This window comes from Mauremys mutica, chromosome 4 (genome assembly GCF_020497125.1).
Source record: "Mauremys mutica isolate MM-2020 ecotype Southern chromosome 4, ASM2049712v1, whole genome shotgun sequence".
Taxonomy (NCBI): Eukaryota; Metazoa; Chordata; order Testudines; family Geoemydidae; genus Mauremys; species Mauremys mutica.
The window spans coordinates 56722933-56749436 of record NC_059075.1 but is presented as its reverse complement, the minus strand read 5'-3'; the positions used below and the strand labels follow the sequence as shown (position 1 = coordinate 56749436).

Below are 26504 nucleotides of genomic sequence, written 5' to 3'. Positions count from 1 at the left end.
CAGATTTGAGTCCGCTGACCCAGGCTGGCCATGGGTGTTTAATGGCTGTGTAGATGTACCTGAAAGCCTCAAGCCTGCAATTCCTGTTCATGTGAGTAATCCATCCACACTGAGTTGTCTTGTTTGCTTCAATTTCAAGTCTCGTGTGAATAAAGATTACCCCGTGAGGAAAGGCAGCAGGATCATGCCCTAGACATGTTCTTCATACAAAGCCTTCGAAAAGCAGAGACTGAGCTCACTCTGCATTTGAACCAAATTCCTTCTCAAAGCCAAGTACAAAATCAGTTTCAAACCAAAGGCCCGATGCTGTATTCCTAACTCAGGCAAAATTCCCACTGAACTCAGGGAGTAAAATCTTGTCCCTGTGGAATTTTTACCATTGACTGCCAGGGGACCAGAATCTCAGCCAGAGTTTTATCTTAATAAAGGCTGGAGGATAGAGCTCAATATATGTGGTCCTTTAACAAAACAAGTCCAAACACACCACAATACTAAACACTTTGTTTATTGTCTAAGGTCATCAGATGAAAACAAAATAAACTTTAGGGTGGTGTAAATATAACATTGTCATGTGGGAAGACAGGCCAAATTCTTCCCCACTGTAACCCCATCGACCATGCTGGATTGACACCGGGGATGAAGTTTGTCTAGTAAGATTATTTTTCCTTTTAAGCAAATAAATGGAAATTGTTTGAGTAATTATATCCCATGTTATGTTGGCAAAAAAGCTGTACAAACTTTAATTCATCCTCTCACCCACCCTATAAATGATGAGTTAGTAAATTGTTATACAAACAGTTAGCACTGCCCATAACATTCCAACATTGTTGACAAAACATGCCGGGTGGGGGGAATCCTTACATTTTTTGGTAATGCTTTTTCCCATGGGGTCTTCATCTGTGCAATAGGCATATTTATTGTGAACAAAGACAGAGGGTTAAATCCTGACCCTATTGGCTCCCTATGGGAGTTTTACCATTGATTTCAATGGGGTCGGGATTTCACCTGGCATGGCTAATATTACTGAGGGAGATTAGGGCAGAGCCATGCTTAAAACTCACACACTTTCCTCTCATCTATGATGCCTTTCAGGGTGAAAGAAGATATGCTGGGCACTTAAATGGCTAAAATGAAATCTGTAGCCTTGTGTGTGTAAACACACACACACACACACACACACACACACACACACACACTCTCTCTCTCTCTCTCTCTCTCTCCACTCTACCAATTGCAGCACAATATCTGGGGGTATCATCCTAATACTTACATCATGCTATAGATGCGCAAATCTCAATGCGCTTTAGAAAAGAAGGCAAGTCTCATTATCCTTATTTTACAGATGACCCATGTGAGGCACAGAGGTGTTAAATGACTTGCACAAAGTCATAGAGCTAGTTGGTGTCAGAGCTATGAGCAGAACTCAGGTTTCTTGGTTCTCGGGCCTTTGCCTACACATTGGGCTTAAGTCTCTCGCTACGACCTAATTTTTTTTACTGCCTTCCCTTGTATATTAAATGTAAGAATTTAACAGCTCTTTGCTCATTTGTTATTGTTTCATTATGCAGTTTAATGTGATTAAACAGTGCTGTGATTATACAAAATACACAGTAAATATGTGTTGCTTTGGCATTGTGACAATAATGTCCATGCATTTGTTTGTCTATTTTTACATTTAATAAGTGCACCAATATCACATAAAGTACAACGGAGGGGAGAGAAGGGGGAATGACATCTTCCCCAACGTTCAGGAGAGAAAAATAAGTTAAAGGCCATTCAAAAAATTATTTGCTTTTCCAAAAACTTTCATTTTGGTCTGCGGAGGTAACTAAAGCATTTTGGCCAAGGTTTTCAAAACTGGATGCCAGTAGTTAGGCTCCTAACTTCATTTTTAGGCACTTGAAGTGGTCTGATTTCAGCAGAGTCAAGAAGCCTAACTTCCCCCGGAAGTTAATGGTAGCTGTTGGGTTCTCAGCCCTTTCAAAACTCAGACCACTTAGGGCTTGATCTTGCACCATTGAGGTGAACGGGAGTAGGATGAGGGTCATAACTGAGTGCCTATAGCTGGATTTAAGAGCTTGCATTTAGCCACCCACTTTGAAAACTATGGTCTTGTGGTATAATATCTGGGAAGATTTAGATTATCTTGTGTATTGTATTAGATGTGTAGATACAGGCTAGCCGTATGTGCCAATAGGCTAAACTTTAAGTGCCAGACAACTATATTCTTGTATGCCAAATGGGGAAATATGCTTTGTCAGACTAACATTTTTATTATTTTGTTCACAATTCTTGTGATGCGTCTTGCATAATTGGTGGCTCCAGAAGACTTTAACAAGAAAATGAGAGCTATAAAATCCTCATAAAAAATCCTCTGCCCTTTGCATGTTTTTCTTTTTTCTGTGCTAAGTTCCTGCTTATTGAAGATTTGCTGCCATGATGATACATTTGTTGAGATGCTTTGCTTTTGAGATAGTTATGGAACTGTGACACAAGAGGTGATTCAGGTAATGAGGGGTACAATGCATCTGGGTTCACATACATACAAGAAGCCTTTAGCTTATAAAGTTATAACTGGGTATTATGAAATGAGGCATCTGAGTAGCTTGTCATGCATTCTTTGCTTACATATTTCATATTGTGACATGACAGCTGTGAAATACTGCTTCCAGTTATGTTACAGAAGTGAAAGATTCCCTTCCCACTCACTGCTTCATCCCACAATGTGGCAGCAACATTCTGTCCAACATAATACAATCATGTACACTATTAATGTATTTGTAAATATCACATATACATTTCTAGCAATGATCTAGTTCATTGGTTTTCCTCTCTGCGTTGCTATATAAAGCTCTTTGCTGTTTCTTAAACATATATAATTCAGGATACTGCATTTTCTCAGCCAACCAAAAAATAAACAAGGTGATTTGTTTTTTAAATACTCACAGTACAGTTGGTTTAGTGGTTAAAGCAAGTAATTGAAAGTCAAGAAATCCTGCATTCTAGTCCTGGCTTTGTCACTTTGGTCAAATCCTCAGAAGTATTTAGGTGCCTAACTCTCACTGAAAACAATGGGAGTTAGGTGCCTAAGTACCTTTGACCTAGCATAATTTACTTTAAAAGTGATCTGCAAAGGAAAAAATAAAATTGGGTTTCTGCCTTTTTTGCCTCTTTATTTATGTGAAAAGGTCTGAAGTCTGAACATTTTTAACTCTCTCCACATCTTTAAAAAAAAAATCAAAATCAGAAAGTCAAGTTTTGTCCATTCTGTTTTCCTGAAATCTCTGTGCAAGAATTGAGAACTAGTTAGATTATAATGTCACATGCACCGAGAAACTGAAACACTTATCTAAGCAGGTAAATTATTTTAATGTAGACTTTAAAAACAAAACAAAATTGAAAAGTTTTAAATGCCTATGTAATTCAAATGGCTAATAAATTATAGGAAAAAAAATAAATTAATGGCTATGAAAGCTCCCAGTCCACTTTCCTGGGTGCTTCAGGGAGACCAACAGCAAAATAAAATGACATTTCTGTTAAGGTAAAAACGAGCAGAACACCTACCCTCCCATTTTCTATAGGCTCACTTTATACATAATCAAGAAGCAAAACCAAGAGACAAATCTTTTCTTTTTCACTTACAGGTCATTTTTAACCTTCTTGTGCCTCAGTTTCCCTCTCTATAAAATAGTGATAATGCATATAATTTTCAGAAGCCCTTAAGTTACTTGGAAATGAGGCCCCTAAGTTATGTACCCACTTTTGAAAATGTTATCCTCAAATGTTTACTTACTTATGAGCCTTAGTACATGGATGTTTTATAAAGACTTTGAAATCCTCACATGGAAGCCAGTAATGGGGAACGGCAGTGTGAAATAAGAGCTTTAAAATTTTGTAATTCTCCTTCATCAAAATTCATCATTCTGAAGCAAAAGCATAGTCTCTGCCATTAGAATTGTTATCAGCAAAGCCTGGAACAGGGAAATAAATGCTGTAACCAAACGGTCTTTTTCTCTGAGCATCCTTACAGCCAGGGCTCTCATTCATCAGTCTTCCTTGACTTTAAGGAGACTTAAGAATGTGCTTAAAGTTAAGCACTTGCTTAACTGCTTTGCTGAATAGGGGTGGATTTAAGCATGTGCTTAGATGCTTGAACTGGGGCAGGGGGTCTAAGTCCCCAATCCTGCAAAGAGTTATGCAGGTGCTTAATTTTACATTCAGTGGGACTACTCAGAATAGAGAAAGTTTAGCAGATGCATAAGTCATTGTGGGATCTAGGCCTCAGTTTGGGGAACCTTACTGGAAAACCCCACATTTATTTGATATACTCTTCTTTTCCCCTGTGAAAAGACACCTTGGCTTCACTGTGCATGTTAAGATTTAGAACAAGGATTCTAAATCCTTACAGAGTTAAAAGAAAAAAATAATTTAAAAAATTACAAAATCTCTATCTTTTATCTGTATTGTTACCAAAAATCTCCCCTTTAAAAAATTGCCAACAACATTTTCATTTCTGGGAAACTGCACAGACGAGTCTGGGGCCAACTCTTTTGTCTTTGTATTTCCAACTGTTCTGGTTTACTTCTTCTGTTTCCCTGTCAAAAATCGCCCTTTTAGTCCCAGTTTAGCTAAGGGTGATGGGAAGTTTACTACTTGATCTTTTCCCTTATTCCAGTGTTTTGAATTGTAATTAGCAGTTTCCAGTATTCAGGCTTTATTCCCCAAATGCAGGCCCTTTTATGGAGCTGCTTAAAGTAATGAAAGAGCTGTCATTTCATTCCCCACAAACAATCACGCTGCCTGTTCATTCCCTTTCAGCTCCTTTCATCTTCAGTCTAGTGAAATGAAATTATACAAATTATGTGACATTAAAAATACCTGCAAAAGTGTAAATCCACTTGATGCTAAGAGAGCTTCTGTAAAGAGTTTAGGAACCTTTACGTAGGTGTTTGCAATGAATCAGTTATCAAACATTTTGGGCTTTTGGATGCACTTTTTAAAAGTCGAAGAGTGTAAATATTTTCCCCCAGGGATGCCTTAGTGCCCAAAAGACGTAAGTGAAGAAGTCAGCCTGCTAGTGACCAACTCAATCACACTTCAGATCAAACTGCAAAGGGGCTTTTTGGTTTGGAACCAGATAGCACTAGGAACTCTTGTGCAGAAGGTATTATTTCTTTATATGGTTTCAAAATGAACATATGAATGTCTAGAAAAAAACCAAACCAAACCAAAAAGCTTTCCCCATTTAAAAAAATATTACAGCAAAGTTAGAAGAAAGAATCCTTTGGAGTCAGCCAAGGTGAAATCTATCAGACATTAAAAAAATCATAGCTACTTTCTGCCTGCATTATCTAACTGAAAGGAGGTGGGTGGCATATTTTCCTGCATGTAGGGGGAATTCATCCCTTTCATATGGTAAGGTCTTTTGGCATGAGAGCTGTGCCTTCTTTGCCTATGCCTTCATTGCAAAAAAGGTATGTTTTAATATCCAGATAGCTATCTTGACATTAAAGCCTAGTGGAGACAAGGCACGGTAGTTTTTACCTCAGTGTATCTAATCAGGGTAATATCTTGGCCCTCTCCTGCAAAGGGATAGCTCCATCTGACATGGGAAGTGGATTCTGGGGTATTTCTTAGGCAGGTTTAATCCTACAACCAGGCACAGTCCCTACTACATGGTGTAGTCCCACTCACAGTACTGGAACTCTTCCTCCAGTAAGCTCAAAATCTTGTCTCTTTCACCAACAGACGTTGGGCCAATAAAATATATTACCTCATACACCTTGGCTGTCTCATATCTGGGACCAACATGGCCACAACAACACTGCAAACAACTGTCATTTGTCCGTTCAGTTAAGGACAAAAATTGATAAGTAGATGTTAAAAGTAGATAAGATTTATACATTTAAACTCAAGATTCAGTGGTCTGTAAATGAGTGACAACATTCAGCGAAGGAGAGAGGCTCTGTGAGGCCATTAGCAAACAGCTCGTTACTTGTTCTTCTTTGTGCATTCTCCTTTGCCTTAGTCATGTTACAATGAAATTGTGCCACTGACTCCCACCCTTGTTTTTCTTGGAGAAGATAGTCGGATGAGGAAATATTGCAATTAAATATAGAAGACACCCATGTCATACCCATGTATTGGAATAAGAGTTTGAGTCTATGAGGTAATTGAGAATAATTAGAATCTTTGTAATAGGCAAAAGATGATTCAGATCTCCCTAATCTTTCAGCCCAAATCCCTATATTTCCAACCCCTAAACCCCTCCCTTTCTTCTCCGTGCCCCCCGCCCCGTCTCCACCCAAGAAAATAGCCAGACAAGTTTTCTAAACTCTTTCAGCTCCAATTGCTAATGCTGCTGCCATGGCATTCACAATCATTTAAGATTTGTAATGCTGCCATATGTTCAACACATGGCTAGCAGATATTCCTATTGTCAAGAATCACATAGTCATTGGAAAGCAGTTAGCATCATAAATAAAGCAAACATGATCAGATACTACATACTTCCTCCTCATGGTGAATTAAGATGATACACTGGAGTTCAACCCCATTCTTTAACTAATGGCAGAAAGCATGAATGTGGGAGATCTGGTACTATACATATCTGGGGAATGATTTACTTAACTCTTTCATTGTCCCACAGAGAAACAAATCTGTTTGGAATGCATGTGTTTGGGCTGTAAACCCATTTAGCCAGCCATATCCCTGGGTGTATAGAGGATGGGGGTCTTGACTGTAACAACTCCACACCCCCTCTTCTATTGCAAAGTATTTTCCTTTTAAAGTTTGCCTTTAAATAGTTAACTGTCAATGGGTTAGTATGTCAGGGAAGCTTGTCAGCAGCAGCCTGGGCTGGATTCCATCTTTGATCATGGGGGGATTCATTCGTTCAACCAGGATTTAGAGGACTAGAGGCTTGTGCATGCCTAAATGGGAGGTGGGAAGGAAAGAAGAACTGGAAAGGGGGAGGGAGTAGCCATTGATTCCTACTGAGTAAAATATAAACTTTTCCTAAAGGCCTTTCTCCCTTTCTGGGGCAGATCCTCAGCTGAATCAAGTTGCTGCTATTTTCATTGATTTCAATGGAGCTACAACCAAACTTATACCAGCTAAAGATTTGCCCTTTTGAATTCAAGGGATTTTCTCTATCAGAGAGTCATAGGGCTGGATGAGACTGCAAGAGGTCATCTAGTCCAGCCCCTTGCACTGAGGCAGGACAAATTATACTTGACCATCCCTGACAGGTGTTTATCTAACTTGTGTCATCCCTGTCACTGAAGAACAACTTGTTCCAGTGCTTAACTACTCTTATGTTTACTTTTAAAGGTGAACAGTGGTGCTTTAATTTAAAAAAAAAAAGACTGAGATCCTAAATCATTAGATTTAAAAATGATAAATAAATACTTAGTAACAGTAAACTGTAAGACTGCTTCCCTTAATTTGCAGTAGGGGTTTGCGATGTGGCTGGCCCTCCTACGGGAAGCATGGCAACCTGAACACAGTTCTTGCTAGGTAAGTAAAGGAGGAACAAATTTCCAGTTATTTTGTTTAAAACTGTATTTGGCAATTTTAAATGTACACACACAACACACACTGGGACTTTGGCACTTGTGCAGGATTGGTTTTGTTTTTTAATTTCAAAGCATTTCAGTTCCTCTTAAAGGGTTTTCCTTCCCTTTTAATTTGTATAGATCAGGATGTGTGTCTAATTTCAGAGAGAGGCAGTGCCAGACCTTACTGACCTGAGACACGGGGGTGAGGTCTTGCATGACTGAAAATGTTATCCTTTGCTTCACTGGCATCCAGTGTCGTCCTGCACAAAAGAAGAAATAGATCCAGAGGGAATTTAAAGCCTGGCTGTGGTGCATCAGCTAACAGAACAGTAGTAGACATAGATTGATATCTGACCTGGATCGATGTTTGGTTTTAGTGGTTGTGTCCTCTGTATCTACCCACCTTCCCTGTCTCTTTCCACACAGCACATTGTAAATATACCCGCACCTGAGAACTTTACAGCAGTCTAAACTCTTTGTCCCATTCATCCAAAAAATCCAAAGACCTGATCTCTGGTCTCTTACAACAGTGTAAATCAGGAGTAATGCCATTGAAGGCAATGGATTACACCACTTTTACACCATTGTAAATGAAATCGGAATTGTACCCACCATCTTAAAACTAGAGCTGACCAGAGAACAACAATTCCAGTCCACAGCAACTTTCAAATTTGGTTTTGATCCACAGTGAAGAAAACTTTCAAATGTGTTTTGTGAAAATGGTCTGGGTGGCCAGAGTATTGATCTGGTACATGGGAGGCCCAGCTTCATAGTTCTACTCTGGTTGATTCAGAGTTTTTCATCCCAGATCAGTTCAAATCATGCTGAGCAGGGATTTGAACCTGGGTCTTCAACATCAGTGCCCTAACAACCCAGCTGTCATCAGTCTTCCCTGTCCTATTCCTTGCCATTCTCCCATGATTCTCACAGCTGAAAAGCTTCTTGGCAAAAGGTAGGGTTGTAAGAAGTAATATAGGTCTCTGTAAAATGCTGCAACAAAACATTAGTTTCAGAAAAATGTTCTGACTAGCTCTACTTAAAACCCTACTAGATTTTATCTCGCACTAGCTGGAGCTACTGCACAGTTTGTTTAAAGGTCCCTTATCAGGCACTGAATAAGGTTGTCAAAAGGGACTTTGTTTAGATAAACACAAATGTGCCAATAAAAATAAATCATATCAGTTAACTCATTATCCATTCTTATACTATTTAGATTGCTTTGCAGATTAGCATCTTTATATTCTTTACTATTGATTAGATTAAACAATTATCATATAACTTAAAATGACAAAAATACCGCATTTTACACATAAACACACACAGGATACTGTGGCATAAATCATATCCTTTCATTTACTTAACACTTTAAATGTTATAGGAAGTTAGATATTTTTACCAGACAAAACTTTCATTGCAATGCAATACACTTTATTTTGTACAGCTTCTTTCATACAAACTGTATCTTAAAACACTTGAGTTAATTAAGACACTTGACATTTGTAAAATACCTAACAATGTAAAGTTTTTAATTCTAAAGAGTTGAAATATAAAACAACTGTAGCAACATAAAATGGTTCTTGAGTTCTAAAGTATCATAAATGTTTGAATTCAAATTTTTCAGAAACTCCACTTCCCAAAACAAAACCAAAATTAAATGACTGTTGATTGATGCGCCATATAACTATATTACTATATTTGAGCAATGTGCACAATTAACTGAAAAAAAAAGGTATTTGACATTTTTCCTGATTGACTCCATAAGAGTGGAAATATGGAATGTCTGAGGAAGATATTGAGGGGTCTTTATGTAAAACTACAATTCTTTTTGGATCTTTGGTCTCTTTTGATTGTGAAAGGACCTGCCTATCCCATTTCAGAAAGGCAGGCCATACACAGAGCTGAAGATAGAATTGTTAATCCTGTTATCAAGAATACAAAAGCCACAGGTTAAAGTTTCTCAATAGTTTTTTGGGGGTGTCCTAATTTCATATACAGTCAAGGGGGCTTAATGGACTCAGCAAATTGCCATAAATTTGAGTTCATTTAGCAGGTAATTCCTTTAAGGAATTTGTGGTAACATGAAGTTTAAAAAAATTTTAAAAAAAAAACCCTCCAAACTCTAGAACTTGTTTTCCCATCTCCATACAGATCTATGACTGAGGGAGGTTCAGCTTCTCAAGCCTTTTTGAAGTTGTAAACAGTTATCAGGTGGTATGTCAGAAGTAATCTAGTTGGTGTGTGGTGCCTAATTATCACATCACCATGTAGTGTGGATAAAGTGACTGAGGCCTGCTGCTCTTAAAGGAACCAGACATTAGTTTTTTTCGATGGTATTAAGCAAACCACACATCCCACTCTTCCCTTTAAAAGCAGCAGAGTCTTGTGGCACCTTATAGACTAACAGACGTTTTGGAGCATGAGCTTTCGTGGGTGCATCCGACGAAGTAGGTATTCACCCACGAAAGCTCATGCTCCAAAACGTCTGTTAGTCAATAAGGTGCCACAAGACTCTTTGCTGCTTTTACAGATCCAGACTAACACGGCTACCCCTCTGATACTTTCCCTTTATATGCTATGCATTTACAAAGCACAAATAACATGGAACGGCATATGAAAGGGATTAAAATATTGAAAAATGAGTCACTTTAGTGGTTGAGTCTTTAATTAAATGGGCTTTCTTTATTTGGTAAACCTGGAAAGCCTGTAGAACCATTTTTCCTAACAGTATAGACGGCATGGGGTAGGGAGGTATCTGAAGAAACACTCTTCCAGCTCTATGGGACCTAACGGTGTGGAAAGGCCTCAACCAACTCAAATTCTGTCTGTCAGTGTTGTTGTAACCATGTTGGTCTCCGGATATTTGAGACACAACACAGGCCAAGTAATATCTTCTATTGGACCAATGTCTGTTGGTGAGAGAGACAAGCTTTTGAGCTACACAGAGCTCTTCTCCAGGTTTCTGGAGCTTGAAAACTTGCCTCTTTCACCAACAGATGTTGGTCCAATAAAAGATATTACCTCATCCACCTCATCTCGCTAGAATTCTGTCTGGCCACAGCAGGCAGCGCAAAGCTAGAAGTTTAGGGATATATTTTGGGCCAATGAAATCAATGGAAAGTTCTGCTCTGAAACTGATGCCATGACATATAGCCCTTGGTTTCTATTTTAAAGCCAACCTATGATAATGAATCATTTCTTTGTACTACTGGTCTGAATGGAGAATAAGCAGGAAAACAGGTTAAAGGGTTGAGTAAGCTTGATAAGTAGGAAGTTTGGATCTGACCCTGTGAAATCCTGAGTACAGTCAATGTCTGATGAAGTTTTTGGGAGTTGAGATTGCTCAGCATCTTGCCAAGTGTTCAGCATCTTGCCATATCCAATTACAAATCTCACCCTACAACATACTCCCTTCAACTCAAAGATTCTGTTCATACAATCTTTGTAAAAAAGGAAAGAATGTGAATGATGAATTCAGACGGTAGAGCAAATTCTAGAGTTTTGCACTCTGCTTGCAAACAGTTTGAGAGAGGCAAGAAATCAGTGAATAAATAATATATTATTAATTATTTGTTCAGCTTTAATTGCTACAATAGGAAACTCAAATTTACTTCAGTCCTGCATCTAAACTCAAGTAGAATTTCAGCTCCTATCAGTCTTGTACCTAGTTCATTCTGTCTAATCTAAGTTGTTGAGCTTTTTTTTTTTTTTTTTTTGAGTGGGGTGTGTGTATCTTGTCTCACGGGTTGAGGTTTATAAATATAAGGTGAGCCCATTTGCTATAATCTCTGGGACATTTGATATGTAGGAAAAATACATATCAAGTGAGTAATGTGGCCTGTTGGGTTGGAAAGCAATGCCAGATAGCTTCTAGAAGTAACAAAATTTGATCTGGTGGCTCCATCACAGCTCATCTGACTGTAAGATGGATATCAATTTGTTGGTTTAGGAAGGAAACAGCATCCTCCTCCAGTCCACCAGCGTGACAAGGGTGTCTGAGGTGAGCTAACCAGTAGCAACTTAAAAACCAGTGGTGGAGCACCAACGGTTAGGCTGCTACGCAGGGACTACAGGTTTTCACCTTGCTTCTTCCACAGGAGTATTAAATGCCCATGAAATAGATGGTGGTCCCTTTTCACCTTTTTTCTCTTGCAGCAAAGCAAGTAATTTACGTAGCCTGATATGGGGTTTACCATCGCCAGACTATTGGTACAATTGAAGGCCCAGGATGAGGCCTATTGATTAGCCTACAGCTGGGAATCTCATCTGCACTATAGCCCAGTTTGGATATTTAGAGGTGCATGTGTTGACTGCCAATCAGCTGACTGATGATGAGAGTTGTTATTGACTGTATTGTGGTGAGGCCAAGGGTCATACTGAATATTTAAAGTGCTGGGTTGGGGCCAGGTAGGGTTGGTACCTGTCCTGATTTTTATAAGATCATCCCTGTTTTACTGGAGGGGGCCCATGACCTGGAATTTAGGTTGACAGGACACCTTATGTCCAAAAACAACAGAGAGCCTCCCACTTACAAATAAGCTACATTTGACTTGAGATCTTTGTTATCAGACACAAATGTTATTTTCCTCAGTCATAGCATTCCACAGGAGTATGAATTGGGCCGCTTTTTAAATATGCAAATGCAGTAGCCACTAAGAAAAAAAAATTGGATTTCATAGTCTGCAAACTAGAGAAGTACCAGCAGGTAGCCAAGGTGAGAGTGTGAGTATCTGGGAAGGATGAGATAGTGAAATGATAAAAACTGATCAGGAAAAATACTTCAGTATGTAGATTCAAACCACAGTTTTCTAGTTAGCACAGCAATAACTAAGGCAGATTATCCTCCAAATACTGTGGAAAATGTCACTCTGTAAACACTGTAGATTTCTTGAATATTTATTAAAATAGACCAAAAGCTGAAAGTATCTGGATAAAACAACATTTATCATTACTTTAGTTTGTTAAATCACATTATCTGTGAACAAAAAATAAAACTATAATTTTCATGTGTCAAACATGGGAAAATATAAGAATAAACACTGGAATTAAACTGGGCAATTTTTTATATCTTCTGTTTTACAAGCTGCTGTTTAATGCTATTTAACTCATGTTAGTTACTAAAATGACTAATATTTTTAAAACTCGCTCCATGATGAAAACAAAAACAACTAAAAGGTCCTATTACCATAATTTAACAGAAAGCAGAATCATATTTTCATTATCCAGGAGAACAATGTTATAAATACATCTGTTTTTCATCCATAATTATATAAATAATAAACATGCTGCCATTGCAAGGATTTTAATAGCTGATTATATGTAAGCAATATTATGATCTACGGGAGGGTGGCATGAGTTTTCATCATTCATTTTTATTGTGCTTATTCAGCGCCCTTGTCTTCATCTGAAAAATGAGGAACAGACTTCTTTGCTACAACGTTATCCAGTCTCTGTCCTTGCAGATATGGGTTCACACTCTGAAAAAAAAATTGTTTTAATTAAAAAGATACTGATTAGGAATGAGAAAATATATCCTAGGGTAACTAGCAATAATGGACATATAAAACAATTTTTACTGATCTGAGTGTCAAATGTAAACTGATAGGTTGCCTTCCCAATGATCTGTCAGTCAAGCAGACATGCCAATATCATTACTCTTGGAATGTTTGCGCCCTCCATATGATTACTCTAGTGTATTTGTCACTGCTCTAGTGATTCCAGTCCAGCATAGCCTAGTTCAAGGGTTGGCAGCCTTTCAGTAGTGGTGTGCCGAGTCTTCATTTAGTCACTCCAATTGAAGATTTTGTGTGCCAGTAATACATTTCAACGTTTTTAGAAGGTCTCTTTCTAGAAGTCTATAATATATAACTAAACTATTGTTGTATGTAACTTAAAAAGGTTTTTAAAACGTTTAAGAAGCTTCATTTAAAATTAAATTAAAATGCAGAGCCCCCAGACCGGTGGCCAGGACCCGGACAGTGTGAGTGCCACTGAAAATCAGCTTGCATGCCACCTTCGGCACACGTGCCATAGGTTGCCTACCCCTGGACTAGTTCCACTATATGGAAAATAAGAACCCTAAGCTTCTACCAGACCAGAACAGATCAGTAATATACTATATGTGTTTTATCCGAACAGGAAAATAAATCAAATAAACTCAATGGATTACTCACATGCACACAGTGTTTATGTGATTAGGATCTTAATTTGTAATGTTTAGTAAAAGTAGGATATAATATAGTTCCATCATGCAGCTTTACAAATCTTTGAGGAGAATGTTGACACAAAGCTTATTTAGAAATAATTGATTGACTTGCAAATATTAAAACTCATTCTCTGGTTGCTGATTTTTCTTCTCAGTGCATGAAGAACAAATAGCTCCCAGGGAAAAATTTTAATATTTATAAATCAATTTTCCCCCTAAATAAGCTTTAATGCAAAAAATAATCTATTCCACTGAAAAGAATAAAGGTCTTGTACCTATTCTGCAATCCTTCAAGGTGGAGAAATAAATGAGAGGACTGACTAGAAACTTTAGTGTAATCTAAATAAAATGCTAATGTCTCGATTCTCTTCTCTTCAGTGGAAAAGAGGAACTGACAGGGTGCTGGAACTATTATTCTCATTTTATAGATGGGAAATTGTGGCATAGAAAGGCTAAGTGACTTGCTCAAGGTCACATAGGAAGGCTGTAGCAGAGTAGAAAATTGAATCCTTGTCTGCCAAATTCCAGGCTAGTGCCCTAGTCACTGAGCCACCCTTCCTCTCATATGAGGATGATAAGCATTACATTCCCTGTTAGCTCATGCAGCATGCAAACAGAGAACATCTTTCTTTCTTTTTGATGTGCACATTTCATTAATCTTATCTTAAAGTGCAGTTCTACTATGTAAAACTACGCCACGTATCTGCTCCCAGAGGCACATCTGCTTACTTTAGTGACTTACAATCCGTTGATGCTTTTTCTCCCTGTTAGCACTGCAAAACCAACACAAGTCTAGGAGAGGGAGGTGGATATTCTTCTGGGTCATGTAGTAATCATCAGAATTGATTACTAATTCTGATTGCGGAATGTTTATTGTTGGTGATGTGTGAATCAGAAAGAACTCAACTTGACTTCCGGCTTCCAGGTTCAGATTGCAGGGTAGGAAGTTAGAAAAACAATTTTTTACTTTGTGCTTCAATTATTCCAAATAAAAACTACTCATTTTCTAATAAATATGGAACCTCTGATGCCATATTTAACAAGGTCACTTTTCAGTGAGGAAATGCACTTTAAATTTCAAAGTCCCATTTTCTTCTTACAGACAAATGCAGCAGCAACAAAGTTGAATGATAAATACCTTTTCTGAGACAGAGAAAGGGACAGGAGCAGTGAGAGAAGTTAGGGGTTAGCGAGATGGAGGATGCAAAAATTCTGCATGATCTCTGGACTCTGTGTTAAGTCATCAGGAGAAGAACCCATTCAGTTGTGTTTGTGACACAGCTGGATGCAGAATAATGGTCCTAATTCTCCTCTTACACCTGGGGTAAATCAGTAGTAACTTCACTGAAACTAATGGAACTACATCAATTATAGGGACAAAATCTGCCGTGATTTACACCCTTACAGCATGTTGACACAGGCGTCTGAGGGCAGAATTCTTTTTTATAGGGATCTAGCATTGGTAGTGGATTTTACACATATCTGTCAGTTTGAAGGAGAAATTATCCATGTTATTCAAAATCTTTTCCTATGCAAAATAAAACCTATTTAAAAAGCCAGTTAATATAATTCTTAGATTTTACGTGAAAGCTTTTCACTTGAATACATCTTCTGAATGCAATGCAGCTGGCTGCGATAGAATAATAAAATTTAGGCTTAGTGGACTTTTATGGAAGCAGGCACTGTAGTTTATCTCAGCAATGTCCTGACTTGAAGTAGTATTCTAAGTAATAATACAGATGTATTAGTCCAATTCTTCATTTCAGCAATAGGATTTTACCTTTTTAATCTTTATCATCTCTACACAGAAACAAGATATTAAAATGAAAACAAGTTGCGTTCTGACAATTACCCTTTTTCTTCTTTTTGGTCCACCCTTTATCTTCTCAAAGAGTAAATTCTTATTCTACAAAAAAAATATAAATATGGATCAAATTTGGTTAACTCTTCTTTTAAAGCAAGACTATATTATTTAAATATTAGCATATGAACTTTTCAGAAACTAGTTTAGATCAGAATGTCATGTTATTGGAAAGATAAACCACAAGGAAACATTTGGATTACTGCAGCTATTAATACTACATTTTGCTATTCTTCAGGGATAGTCAGTGTCATCAACAATTATAAACACAAGCATATTAGATAGTCTGAGATGCTATACTGAACTGTAATTTTTTGTGTGTGTGTACAGGGCCTCAGTGAACAGGGAAATTATTATTAATTAAAAAATACAAGGAAGCTGGGATACCAGTCTGTTATAGCTCTCTTCCTTTTTTTTTTAAAATGATAATTGTACCTGTTCAAGTTTTTCTTTATATATGCTTTCCATATTCCATTAAAATATCGCTATCTTAGTCACTCGTACTGTTTCTGTGAGTATTTTATTCCACATATTTACTATTCTCTATGCAAAGAAGTTCTGCTGAAATTCTTTCAGTGCCCAATCCTTCCTTTGTTTAAATAGTGCCCCCAATAAAGTTTCTAAAAACCATTTGGTCTATAACATTTTTAATACAGTGAACCTTTTAAAATCTGCCAAAAAATGTCTTGGCAGAAAGGAAAGTTATGATGAGGAAAAAAATATGACTTTGTGACCACAGTTTGTATAAGTGTTTCCACATATTGCTATATTTCATACATGTAGTGAACTCAAATAAGGTCTGGAATATCAGACACATGCTCAACAGATTTTGTTTCAATTCTGATTATACTTTAGAAAAAAGAAAAAAAAAGAAGCAACCTGAAAATGCAGTGAGAGAAGAATTACATTTTTAAAGGCAAACACTATATAAACAATGCCATTAATTCTGCTATAAACAACTGACCAAACATTGATCATATAAAGAGAGGATGAGAGACAAATTCACAAAACATTTCTACCCTCTGTGCAGCCTTGATATGAGAAAAACAAACATTTTAGAGAGCTACAATGACATCTGCCAAAACTGTCTGTTTTGTACATTTCATGTTCATTAAACCCGAATTCACAAGGCATATCTCTTGCCCAACCTCAACTATTTCATCTGCGGTGTGCCAGAAAGGCAAAGGAACAGAGAGGAAATTGGCCAAAGAGAGACATTCTTGGCTACAATCATTTATGCAAACTCACTTGGGGAAAACTTCAATTTAACATTTTAAAAAAGGCAGATGTGTGAATTATTCCCTGTAGGAACCAGCACATCATTTGCAGTTTATCTTCATACACTGTTTGACCTTATACTTTTCATTGGGGGCGGGGAGTTTCTGTCATAGAAAAAAGTGCATGGCTACTAAAGCTAACACTCGTATCAGGCAGGAAAATTCCTCACAATTGAACTGTTCCTGCTCAACAAGATCATATTTTGTTTAGTCTGTTTGGAAATGATTTAAGACCATAACTTCCATTCAAGTATAATATGTAGCACAGAGCAGATAGGGTTATGGATCATGATCTAAAATTGGGTTCATGTAGTAACAGCAAATCTGAAAATATGTGCCTGTGAAGGGGCATATGTGTTTGGGCCTCAGAGCAGCATATAGCTCATACAACCTGGTGGGTAGATGATTTCCTTCCCCTTCTCCCTGTGCATTTCCCTAACATCCAGCCCAGTTATTCAATCTGGGCATTAGGGTCTGAATTTGGGCCTAAGTACTCAAATTATGATGTTTGTAACCAACCTGGCTAATGCCATAGATGGGTGCATGGGGGGTGGAATCTCTCCTTAGATCTTATTGGTGATAATTTCAAGCAAATGAGGTTGCCCACGTCCATGCTTTGGATTTACATGACCATTTAGCGGAACTTACTTAAAAGGAAACATGCAATAGCAATGCAGTACACTTACTACCTTGAGGAATACTTTTTATCATTCAATTCAGAATCTCCAGGTCACATACTCTTCATATCTGAAGTTTTATGTACAGTACCAAATAAAAATATACCAAATTGAACTGAATAATCTGTTGTTATTGTCCAACATTAAAAAGGGTCAACAACCCTTGATGTAACCCTTCCTAATAATCATTATTGCTGCTCCAATGTTTAGAAATGCGCTTGGGCAAAAATGTATCCACATAATTGGTGCTCCTGATTATTACACTTGGTGTAAGTCAGTTGTTTGATAACAGGCAGTTAGCATGCACAATTACCATAGAAATGCACATATAACTGTGTACATATATTTCTAAAAATCTATTTTAAAACATCCAACTGCCTTCAGAATCAGGCTGAAAAATGATCAAATTCCTTGTTCTTTAGATGGACAATCCACTGATGAAAAGCCAAATGGCAGGGTGTACTGCCATCACACCATCCCTATGTTTTGCTCATCGGTTCTATTCTTGTAAGCAAGCAATGCCAAAACTGATGAGAATCCCTCCCTCTAACTCAGCTGTGAATTACACCTCTTTTGTAACATTTCATGCCACCTGCCCTTGTTGAACAGCAATTGCTTTCAGCTATACTAGCCTGACAGGGCTACCATAAAAATACGAACAGATATCATCCCCCCATTCATGAAAAGATCCTCACCCACACTTGCTTACATAGAACCATCCCTGATGAGTGGAAGAGACATCTTTCTGGGAGATAAAGGTGTAATGCAACAGACCCTGGTCATCAGCGGGCAAGATTGAACCAGGGACCTCTGGGGCTTAGTGCATGAGCCTCTACCACATGAGCTAAAACCCAACTGGATGTTAGTGAGGGCTGTAGAGCAGACTCATTTAACTCTCTCTCTAAGTGGTCTTGGTGCCACTAGATGGGACAGAGCACCACACCCAGGAGGTGAGGTGTGTGGGTTACAAAGTCACCACCCAAGGACAAGTTTTAAAAGCAAAAAACTGATCTTTCTGAGATGTCCAAAAATTACACCTTTTCTCATTTCAACACTTGGAGACTCCAGCTTAATCTCATTAAGCTGTCATATTATACTGTTCTGCTTCCCACCATCTTTCGATATTAAGTAAATATAATAAAAGTCAGTACAAACAGAAATCTATAAAGTGCTAGCTACAGGAACAAGATCTAAGGATCAGGGATGGCAATTTCTTTCATACTGAGGTCTCTGTCTTCTGGTGCACTTACATTCCCACTCTCCATTTTTATTTTTTTATTTTTTTTTAACTGGCTCTGGTCCATCCACTCTAACTGATAAACTAAACCAGCACTGTTTCTAGCCTCAAGATGAGGTGGAAATTCATGTTATTTAGTACAAACAAATGTTATTCAAAAATGTCATTGTCTTTTAATTCTCCACATGTATCATTATGAGTCAGATAGCCTGATTGAACTCTGTTGCCTCTTCTTTTTCCTTGCCTCTCACAGCATGAACATGTTTAAAACTTCTGGTGTCAGCCAGTCTAAGAATATTCCTATGTGAAAGACTAAATCATCTCAGTGGAAGTTTTTCTGGAAGCCAGCAACAGCTAATGCACCTCTCTAGATCGATGTCACCAGTTTAAGAGATAAGCTATTGGGTAGAGAGAAGCAGAGTTCAGATAGAAAATACTTCCCTATTGCAAAAGAAGGTCTGACCAGAAAGGAAGAAAAAGGAAAAAAAGAAAACATTCTCTGGCCAGAAGCTAGGAGATCGGAGAACCAGTAGTTACATGCAGGAGCCACCTGACTCATGTGACCTCAGTTGTCTCACCAGCCTCAGGTCTATGGCTGGAAAGGAAAAAGAAAGCATTCTCTCCATGGCAAGAAAAATTAATTCATCATACTTTTAGGAGCCCTTCCCCTCTGAAGCATAAAAATCACTATTTATAAGAGTTGGACGTGAACAAGCCAATCTATGGATATTTCTGTTTCAGACAAAAAAATATCAATTGACACAGATGCTTACACATGAACAGATAAGTTTATCATTGTTTACATATTAGTATCCCCATTAAATAACTGAACTATATAGATTTGGCACAAAGATGGACTTGTGGACTCTGCCATATGAGGTTATTTCTACCATTATTTAACCTTTATAAATGATGTTTTCAGACTTGAAGAAACAGTCTCTCTCTCTCAGACACACACGAGTGATATACAAGTTCCACAACTACACAAGCATTCAAGTAAATTATTTTATTATTTAAAAATCTATTTCTTCCCTCTCTTTCATAAACAAATCAACATTATTTAACCTGCAACTATCATTTGGCTTTGATTATTAATATGAGAGGAAAACATGCTGTCTGTCTGTTCTGGGAGCTGACAAAGGGAGCACAAACAGTGTAGTTCACTGACCCACTGGTGCCAAGATCAAAAAAGGGGCTTGGGTCAGGTGTTGGTCCTGCCCTAACATGTGCCCTTGACAGTGGGCCAGGTTTTGTGCTGATATAGAGGATACCCTGATTCTATGGGTATTGGTGATTCTTAGTTACAGGAATCTACAACCTCCTGTAACATAGACCATTTGGGGAAATCTGGTTTAGAATAATACAATATTTCACCCCTTATGTCTATACCGTCCTTGGTCCCTCTACTGAGACTGCCAACGCATGCGTCAACTAAAGGCAGCTATGGTAATATTGCGGGGAGTCAGAGGATGTGGGTGTACACAGTTGTGTACCAGACAACTCACAGGCTATGAACAACTAGTTTTGGTCACTCACTTCATATCTAAGCCAGATTCCAAACAGTGACCTAAAACTGAACGGCCTGTACCACTTCATCACCTGGCTCTTATTTTTTAAATCTCAGCTAGGTAATTTTTAGACTGCCCTTCAGCTATAATTCTCCCAGAGTAAAATCCACTTACAACAGCAGCATTCGCTGCATTTCTTTATCTTTTTAATATATAGCAATGTATGATGAGGAAGCAATTGGGGCAACTACCCTGGATCTCAGCAGAGCATTTGACCATGGATATTAGCAGCTGTTTCATCTCTAATTTAAAAGATCTGGACTTGGCTTTGCTGCTGACTCATATAATTTTGGTTGGGGAGCAAACAATTTGTTTTAATCCACATGTGGGAAGTTTCTTCCTGAATTAGTAGCAACTGATGGAAAACTAAAAAAATAACCCAACAAAGCTCAAGATAAGGTATCTTACAATATTAACGAATGATTGCCTACAATTTGTTAAGTGTATATTGTTAATGACAACCTAGTTTGATGTACCCTGGTTCTGACATATTATTATAGTCCAAAAACTTGCAGCCATGTTTTTATCGTCTTCAAAGTGGCATTATGAAAATAAATTACTTATGAATAATAAGAAAACTAACAATGTTATCTGGCATAAATAGTAAACTGAGTTCACCATCTGGTGTTCTAATATTACAACCTTTGATGCTAATTATTTAGACTGCAATAAGAGTTTCCAATATTTGGATTTTTGGCTTGACTCTGTCTAGAATTTTAGGGATCATATAAGTGAAGTAATTAAGGCTATAAATCTTAAACTGGGCTGGTCCTAAATGATGTATATTGTCTCGTGATTACAGCAAAAGAAGGCGCTGCCAAGCACGTCTGTTTATCAATATCTGCATATGGAAAGGTGGGTTAGCATAAGTTTAGCTAAACTAAAGAGTTACAACTATGTATGAGATTTCTTGATTTGTTCTACAAGTACTAGTGGTGACCTGTAATTGTTGTCTTTATGGTGCCTTACATTGGATTTGGTATTAGACATCAAATTGATGTAGTGTGTCTTTTAAGATTAAGAAGCAGAATTCTCCTCAGACCAAATCTGGCCTGTGTTCTCATGTAAGTAGTCTTGCTGAAGTTATTGTACTGCTTGTATGAACAGAGCAAGATTTTGCCCCTATTTTGCTTGCTATATTTGTTTTTCAGGATGTATTCAAAAACTGGTCATGGACCAAAAAAATTCAATTCATTTAGTAATACAGCTTCGTCTCAATGTAATTTTATTGAAAAAGAGTCTCTTTTTAAATGATGGAAGCTTCAGACTGGGGATATTTCAACTGGGTCATTTTAAGGCCTGATCCTGGTCTCACTAAAGTCAATAATAAAACTCAGTGTGTACAGGCCCAATTCTGCCACCCTTGTTCATGTTGAGTTATACCTTACTCCATGAGTAGTCCGCTGAAATCACTCTGCATGTAGTCATATTTAAAGTTATCACTCAGCATGCGCAAGAGTAGAGGCAACTGGTCATGAATGAGTTAGCTAACAGTATAGTCTCCAATTACTTGTCTCCTGGGCCCAGATTTTTAAAGGTATTTAGGCATTGCTCTGCTCAGCATTGCAAGGTCTAAGTGACTTAGGAGTCTAAGTCTTATTGAAAGTCAATGATGCATATGTCAGATTTGAAAATGGGACTGAACTTTCTATGTCACATAAGTCCAGATCCTCAAAAGGTATTTAGGCACCTTTGATTTCACTGGGAACTAGGCACCTAATTACCTTTGAAGATCTGGGCCTTAGGCCTTGAATGCGGAATGAAGCAATGACCAGATACCTTTAAAAATCTGGGCCCTGGTCTATAGTTGTGATCTGAAATTTTGTGCTAAAAATGTATAAATAGGTTTGGTGGTCAGTGCCTTGTAGTCGGAATACGATCCATTTGGGTCGTTAGATTTATTAGGTTCTTAATCATCATGCTTTAGGACAGGTGATAAGCTAGAGGCTTCTATTTTCTGTCATTTTAATTGCCTTCTGATCGGTAATATATTTTTTACCTTTTCTTTGCCATTAATTTGACATTGATTTTTTTTAAATAGGTGTAGGTACATCTCTTTAAGAAGTTTCCTTTCAAATGATTCTTTTTTTCAGGCGAATGGAATCCATAGCTTTCTCCTTACAGTTGTGTGGTACCATTTAGCAGACCCAGCAGTCATTCCATCACTCAGCAAAAATAAATAAGAATAGTTTACTCACCCACTTGCCAAGGCTGGGATAGTCATGTTCTGGATCAAAAAGGTGTTGGTGCAGCTGGTATTCTCTACTGAACTCTGCTGTGTCTGGTGTGTTTTCTAGACACCCATCGTCAGCTGCAAAAAGCAATTAGAAAGCACTAACTGCTTACCAACTTGCAAAGTGCACTATGAGCAACTCATATTTAGTTGCAACATTTCTGAAATTCAGTTATGCAATACAAACTTTAAAAAAACCTGGGATACTGGAAATGCTACACAGCTTTTCTCTGAAAGGACTCGGTTAGGGTATTTTTAATTTTTGTGGAAATCTTTTTAAATTCAACCCATTGGAAGCTTGAAAGTTAAATCTACTTCTTTTCCAATTCCACTCCTCTTCCGTCCCACCCTCCCCCCCACTCCATCACTCCCAATCAAAGGCACAGACTAATTTTTTTTAGACAGAACACTGTGTTCTCCCAACTCTTAAAAAAATCCCCCGTGTTAAAGAGATGTCTGTGCAGTTTATCAACTACCACAGGAACTTTCTCTAGAGACAAACTGGTTCTGGTGAAGAGATTTCAACAATTCTGTTTGGGAAGCCCATGGCAGAATGCCTATGTTAGCCCAGATAGAATCTGCTTTAATAAGCAGCTACCTGAATGGAGCTACATTTCTGGTTAGCCACTCTGTTATGGGGAACTGCAGATCTTTAACATGGCACTTGCCCCCTATTTCAATGCCGTTTGAGGCTGAAGTTTGCACAGCAAAGGCAATTCTGCAGTTCAGATAAGAGTTTGACATGTCCAGCAACCTCATTTGAAATACAATGGACAATTTCTGAAGTTGCATCTCAGAACATCAGCAGGATTGATATTCAGAAAACCTGTCTGATAGGTTTGACAGTGGGTTGTATTGCTATTTGAACTTGGTGTCATCACAAGAGAACAACTGGACTTTGTAGAGGCCATTTTCCACCTACAGCTGTTATGATGAGATCTCTATCTTAGATACTTCAATGGCACCCATCATCAAAGTAGCTGAGCACTTCACAATCTGTAATTTATGTATCTTCAAAACACCCCTTTGAGGAAGGCAAAGAGCTGTTATCCCCTAATAATACAGGGAACTGAGACACAGAGACACTAAATGACTTGCCCAAGGTCACACAGGAAGTCTGTGGCATAGCAGGGAACTGGACCTAAATCTCTAGAATCCTAGACTAGCTCCTTGATGACAGCTCCTCCCCAAGAGAGGAGGGCGGCCCTCAGTATTACAGAAGCATAAGTGCCATTTTCAAACAACTTCTAAGACAAAAACTAACAGTAGAGACAGAAACAGACTTGGGGATGGCCTTGAAACCTTTCCTGATCCAACACAATCCTTCTCGAATACAACTGTGTTGAAATATATTGACCTACATGAAGGACAGTGCATGGAGCTTCTTCTGCCACTTGTTCAGAGATCTGAAAAGGCATTTCTGTTATCTGTTGACCTAGGTGCTTACGGCCTGTTTATGGCACTAGATAAAGAGGTACACTAGCAGTAGTTGACTTGGCAAATAAAAAAAGCTAATAACATTGGTGCAGAACCAATAACTTTTGAGATGAGAGGACACAATTAATGAAGATACTGTGGTGCTAAAAACAGCAGTGCAGACACTGTGGGTTTGCACTGGAGCTAAGGCTCTGAAGCCCATTCCCTTCCCTGGGTTTCAGAGCCTAAGCTCCAGCCTGAGCCTGAACACTGACACTGCTGCTTTTAGCACCATAGTGTGAGGCTGAGTCTGTAGAGCCAGGCTCAGAGACATGCAGCCATGGGTTTTATAATGCAATGCAGATGTGCTCAGTGTTAGGGATAAGCCCAGAGAGAAAGGGGGCCCTGGCCACCACTGCTATTCCTCACCTCCTTGGGAGAAACCCTCCTGAACTACCACTGTGCCCCTCATCCTAACTCCCACCCACGCACAGAAATCATTTGTAACTTGCTCCCTGCCACCATTCCGCACCACCCCACACCTGAGCTGTGTAGGGTACTGCTCCTCAACCATTCCCAAGTAGAGGGCTGTGCGTGAGTGACCCAACACTATCACCTCAAGCCGGGGATAGGGCTGTAGCAGGGCTGTGGTGACCCTGTCTCAGGGCCCCAGATTGCCTTAATCCAGCACTGATGGATACCAGCGTTACTATATAAACAATAACTTGGAAAGATTTGTTTTCCACTAAACAAATCCACAAACCTCAACGAGGAAGTTCTCTAGTAATTTCTTTGCTTAATATAGTTTTAACAGTCACCACTTGGACACAGACTTGAGTTTCCACTTAAGGCTCTGAAAACTATCCTACTGAGATACTAGTAGATATAATCTTCACTCAGAATGCATCCATGAAAGAACATTTCACAGTCAGCAGCACTTTTCCAGGAATGTTCTCAATTCTCATATCTGGATGCATCATCTTAGGCAAAATCATGGTTATTTAGCTAAGAAAAAGAATAGAAGGGAGTCTCTTAAACATCATTCCATTGAAGTCCCAATTTTAATCTTGCTCTTCTAACCACTAGCAGAAGATCTGAGGGGTAAATAGACATAAGACAAAATTTGCCTGCAGTGGGGAAAAATATAATCTAAACCTGTCGGACAAAATGTTCATTGAACCGAATATGAACCTAAGATACTATTTCAAGGAGAAGCAGTCACCATACTTTTTGCCTCTCTTGACATAGCAGCAATTGGAAGCTCTTCATACATTTCATATAAAGTTATCATTAGGGCTGTTTGGAAATTTTCAGAATTTTGACAAAAAATGAGGAAAAAATTGCAAAAAATTTTATGAAAAATATTTTTTCTTTTCTGAACAGCTCTACAGCTAGTCAGAACATTTAGTTAAAAGATTAAGGATAATTGTGTTACTGTATCTCATTCAAATACCATTACTAAATACTACAGAGAAAACTTTTCTCAATTATGAAAGTACATCTAAGTTCAGAAATTTAAAATGTGGTTTAAATGATATAGTGCTCACTCCCCTTAGAGCCCATTCTGCTCCCATTGCAAACAATCAGATTTTAGTCACTGATTTCAGTGCTGGAACCCTTTGGGCGCACCACAGCTGAATCTGTCCCTTAGTAAACTACGAACTCACATGAATTGTGCCCAGGGTATCTGAAAGGATCAGCTAAAGCTCCAGGATGAAGACCACTTTGCTTTTCTGGCACAATGGAATTTTCTACCATGAGGGTAAAGCTCATGCAGGAAACAGAGCTTTCTTGGGAGCCAGCCCAAGACTGTGGAACGAACATCCCCAGAAACTAAGAACTATCACAAACCTCAGTACCACCTATGGTAAGTGCAAACCTTGCTTTCTCTAACATCAAGCAGTGTGTGTGTTTGTGAGTGTGTGTGGGTAAACAAACTCCAAAACAAAAACACTCCCCTGCTTAGACTTAAGGCTGCGATTTAGTCACGGAGGTCACGGAAATCACAGATTCTATGACTTCCAAAGACCTCTGTGACTTCAGCCAGCCCAGGCTAAGGACAGCAGCAGGGACTCCCGCAGTTCCCGGCCACCGCGGGCAGCAGAGGGAATGCCCGGAGTTTGGAGCCACCAACGGATGGGGACCCTGGAGCTTCCAGCCCACCCGCAGCTGCCCAGGCTCTTCATTATATCATGGATATTTTTAGTAAAAGTCAGACAGGTCATGGGCTTCCGTGAATTTTTTATTATTCCTCATGACCTGTCCATGACTTTTACTAAAAATATTTGTGACAAAATCTTAGCCTTACTTATACTTCCCCCCACAGGGGAGAGGATGAGAGAACAAATGTGATTTGGTCCCGCTGTTGGAGGCAGTGGCAGAGGTGGACAAAGAGGGGGATGGAGATCCTTGCAGGTAGGGACCAGGCTCCCCAGAGGACTTGCCCTGCTTGTTGCCCCGGCTCCACATCGAGT

At 38.6% G+C, this 26504-nt stretch overlaps 1 protein-coding gene across 2 annotated transcripts in view; it reads right to left on the bottom strand.

Moving 5' to 3' along the window:
- Positions 1-10012: 10012 nt before the first annotated feature.
- LOC123369846 (neuroendocrine protein 7B2) overlaps positions 10013-26504 on the bottom strand; it is a 75248-nt gene continuing 58756 nt past the window's right edge. For both annotated transcript variants that reach the window (XM_045015868.1, XM_045015867.1), the window contains exons 4-6: positions 22580-22692; positions 15614-15667; positions 10013-13033 (exon numbers count right to left, since the gene is read on the bottom strand). In XM_045015868.1, the coding sequence (XP_044871803.1) occupies positions 12938-13033; positions 15614-15667; positions 22580-22692 (263 nt within the window). In that variant the 3' untranslated portion in view covers positions 10013-12937. The remainder of the gene's footprint in view (positions 13034-15613; positions 15668-22579; positions 22693-26504) is intronic.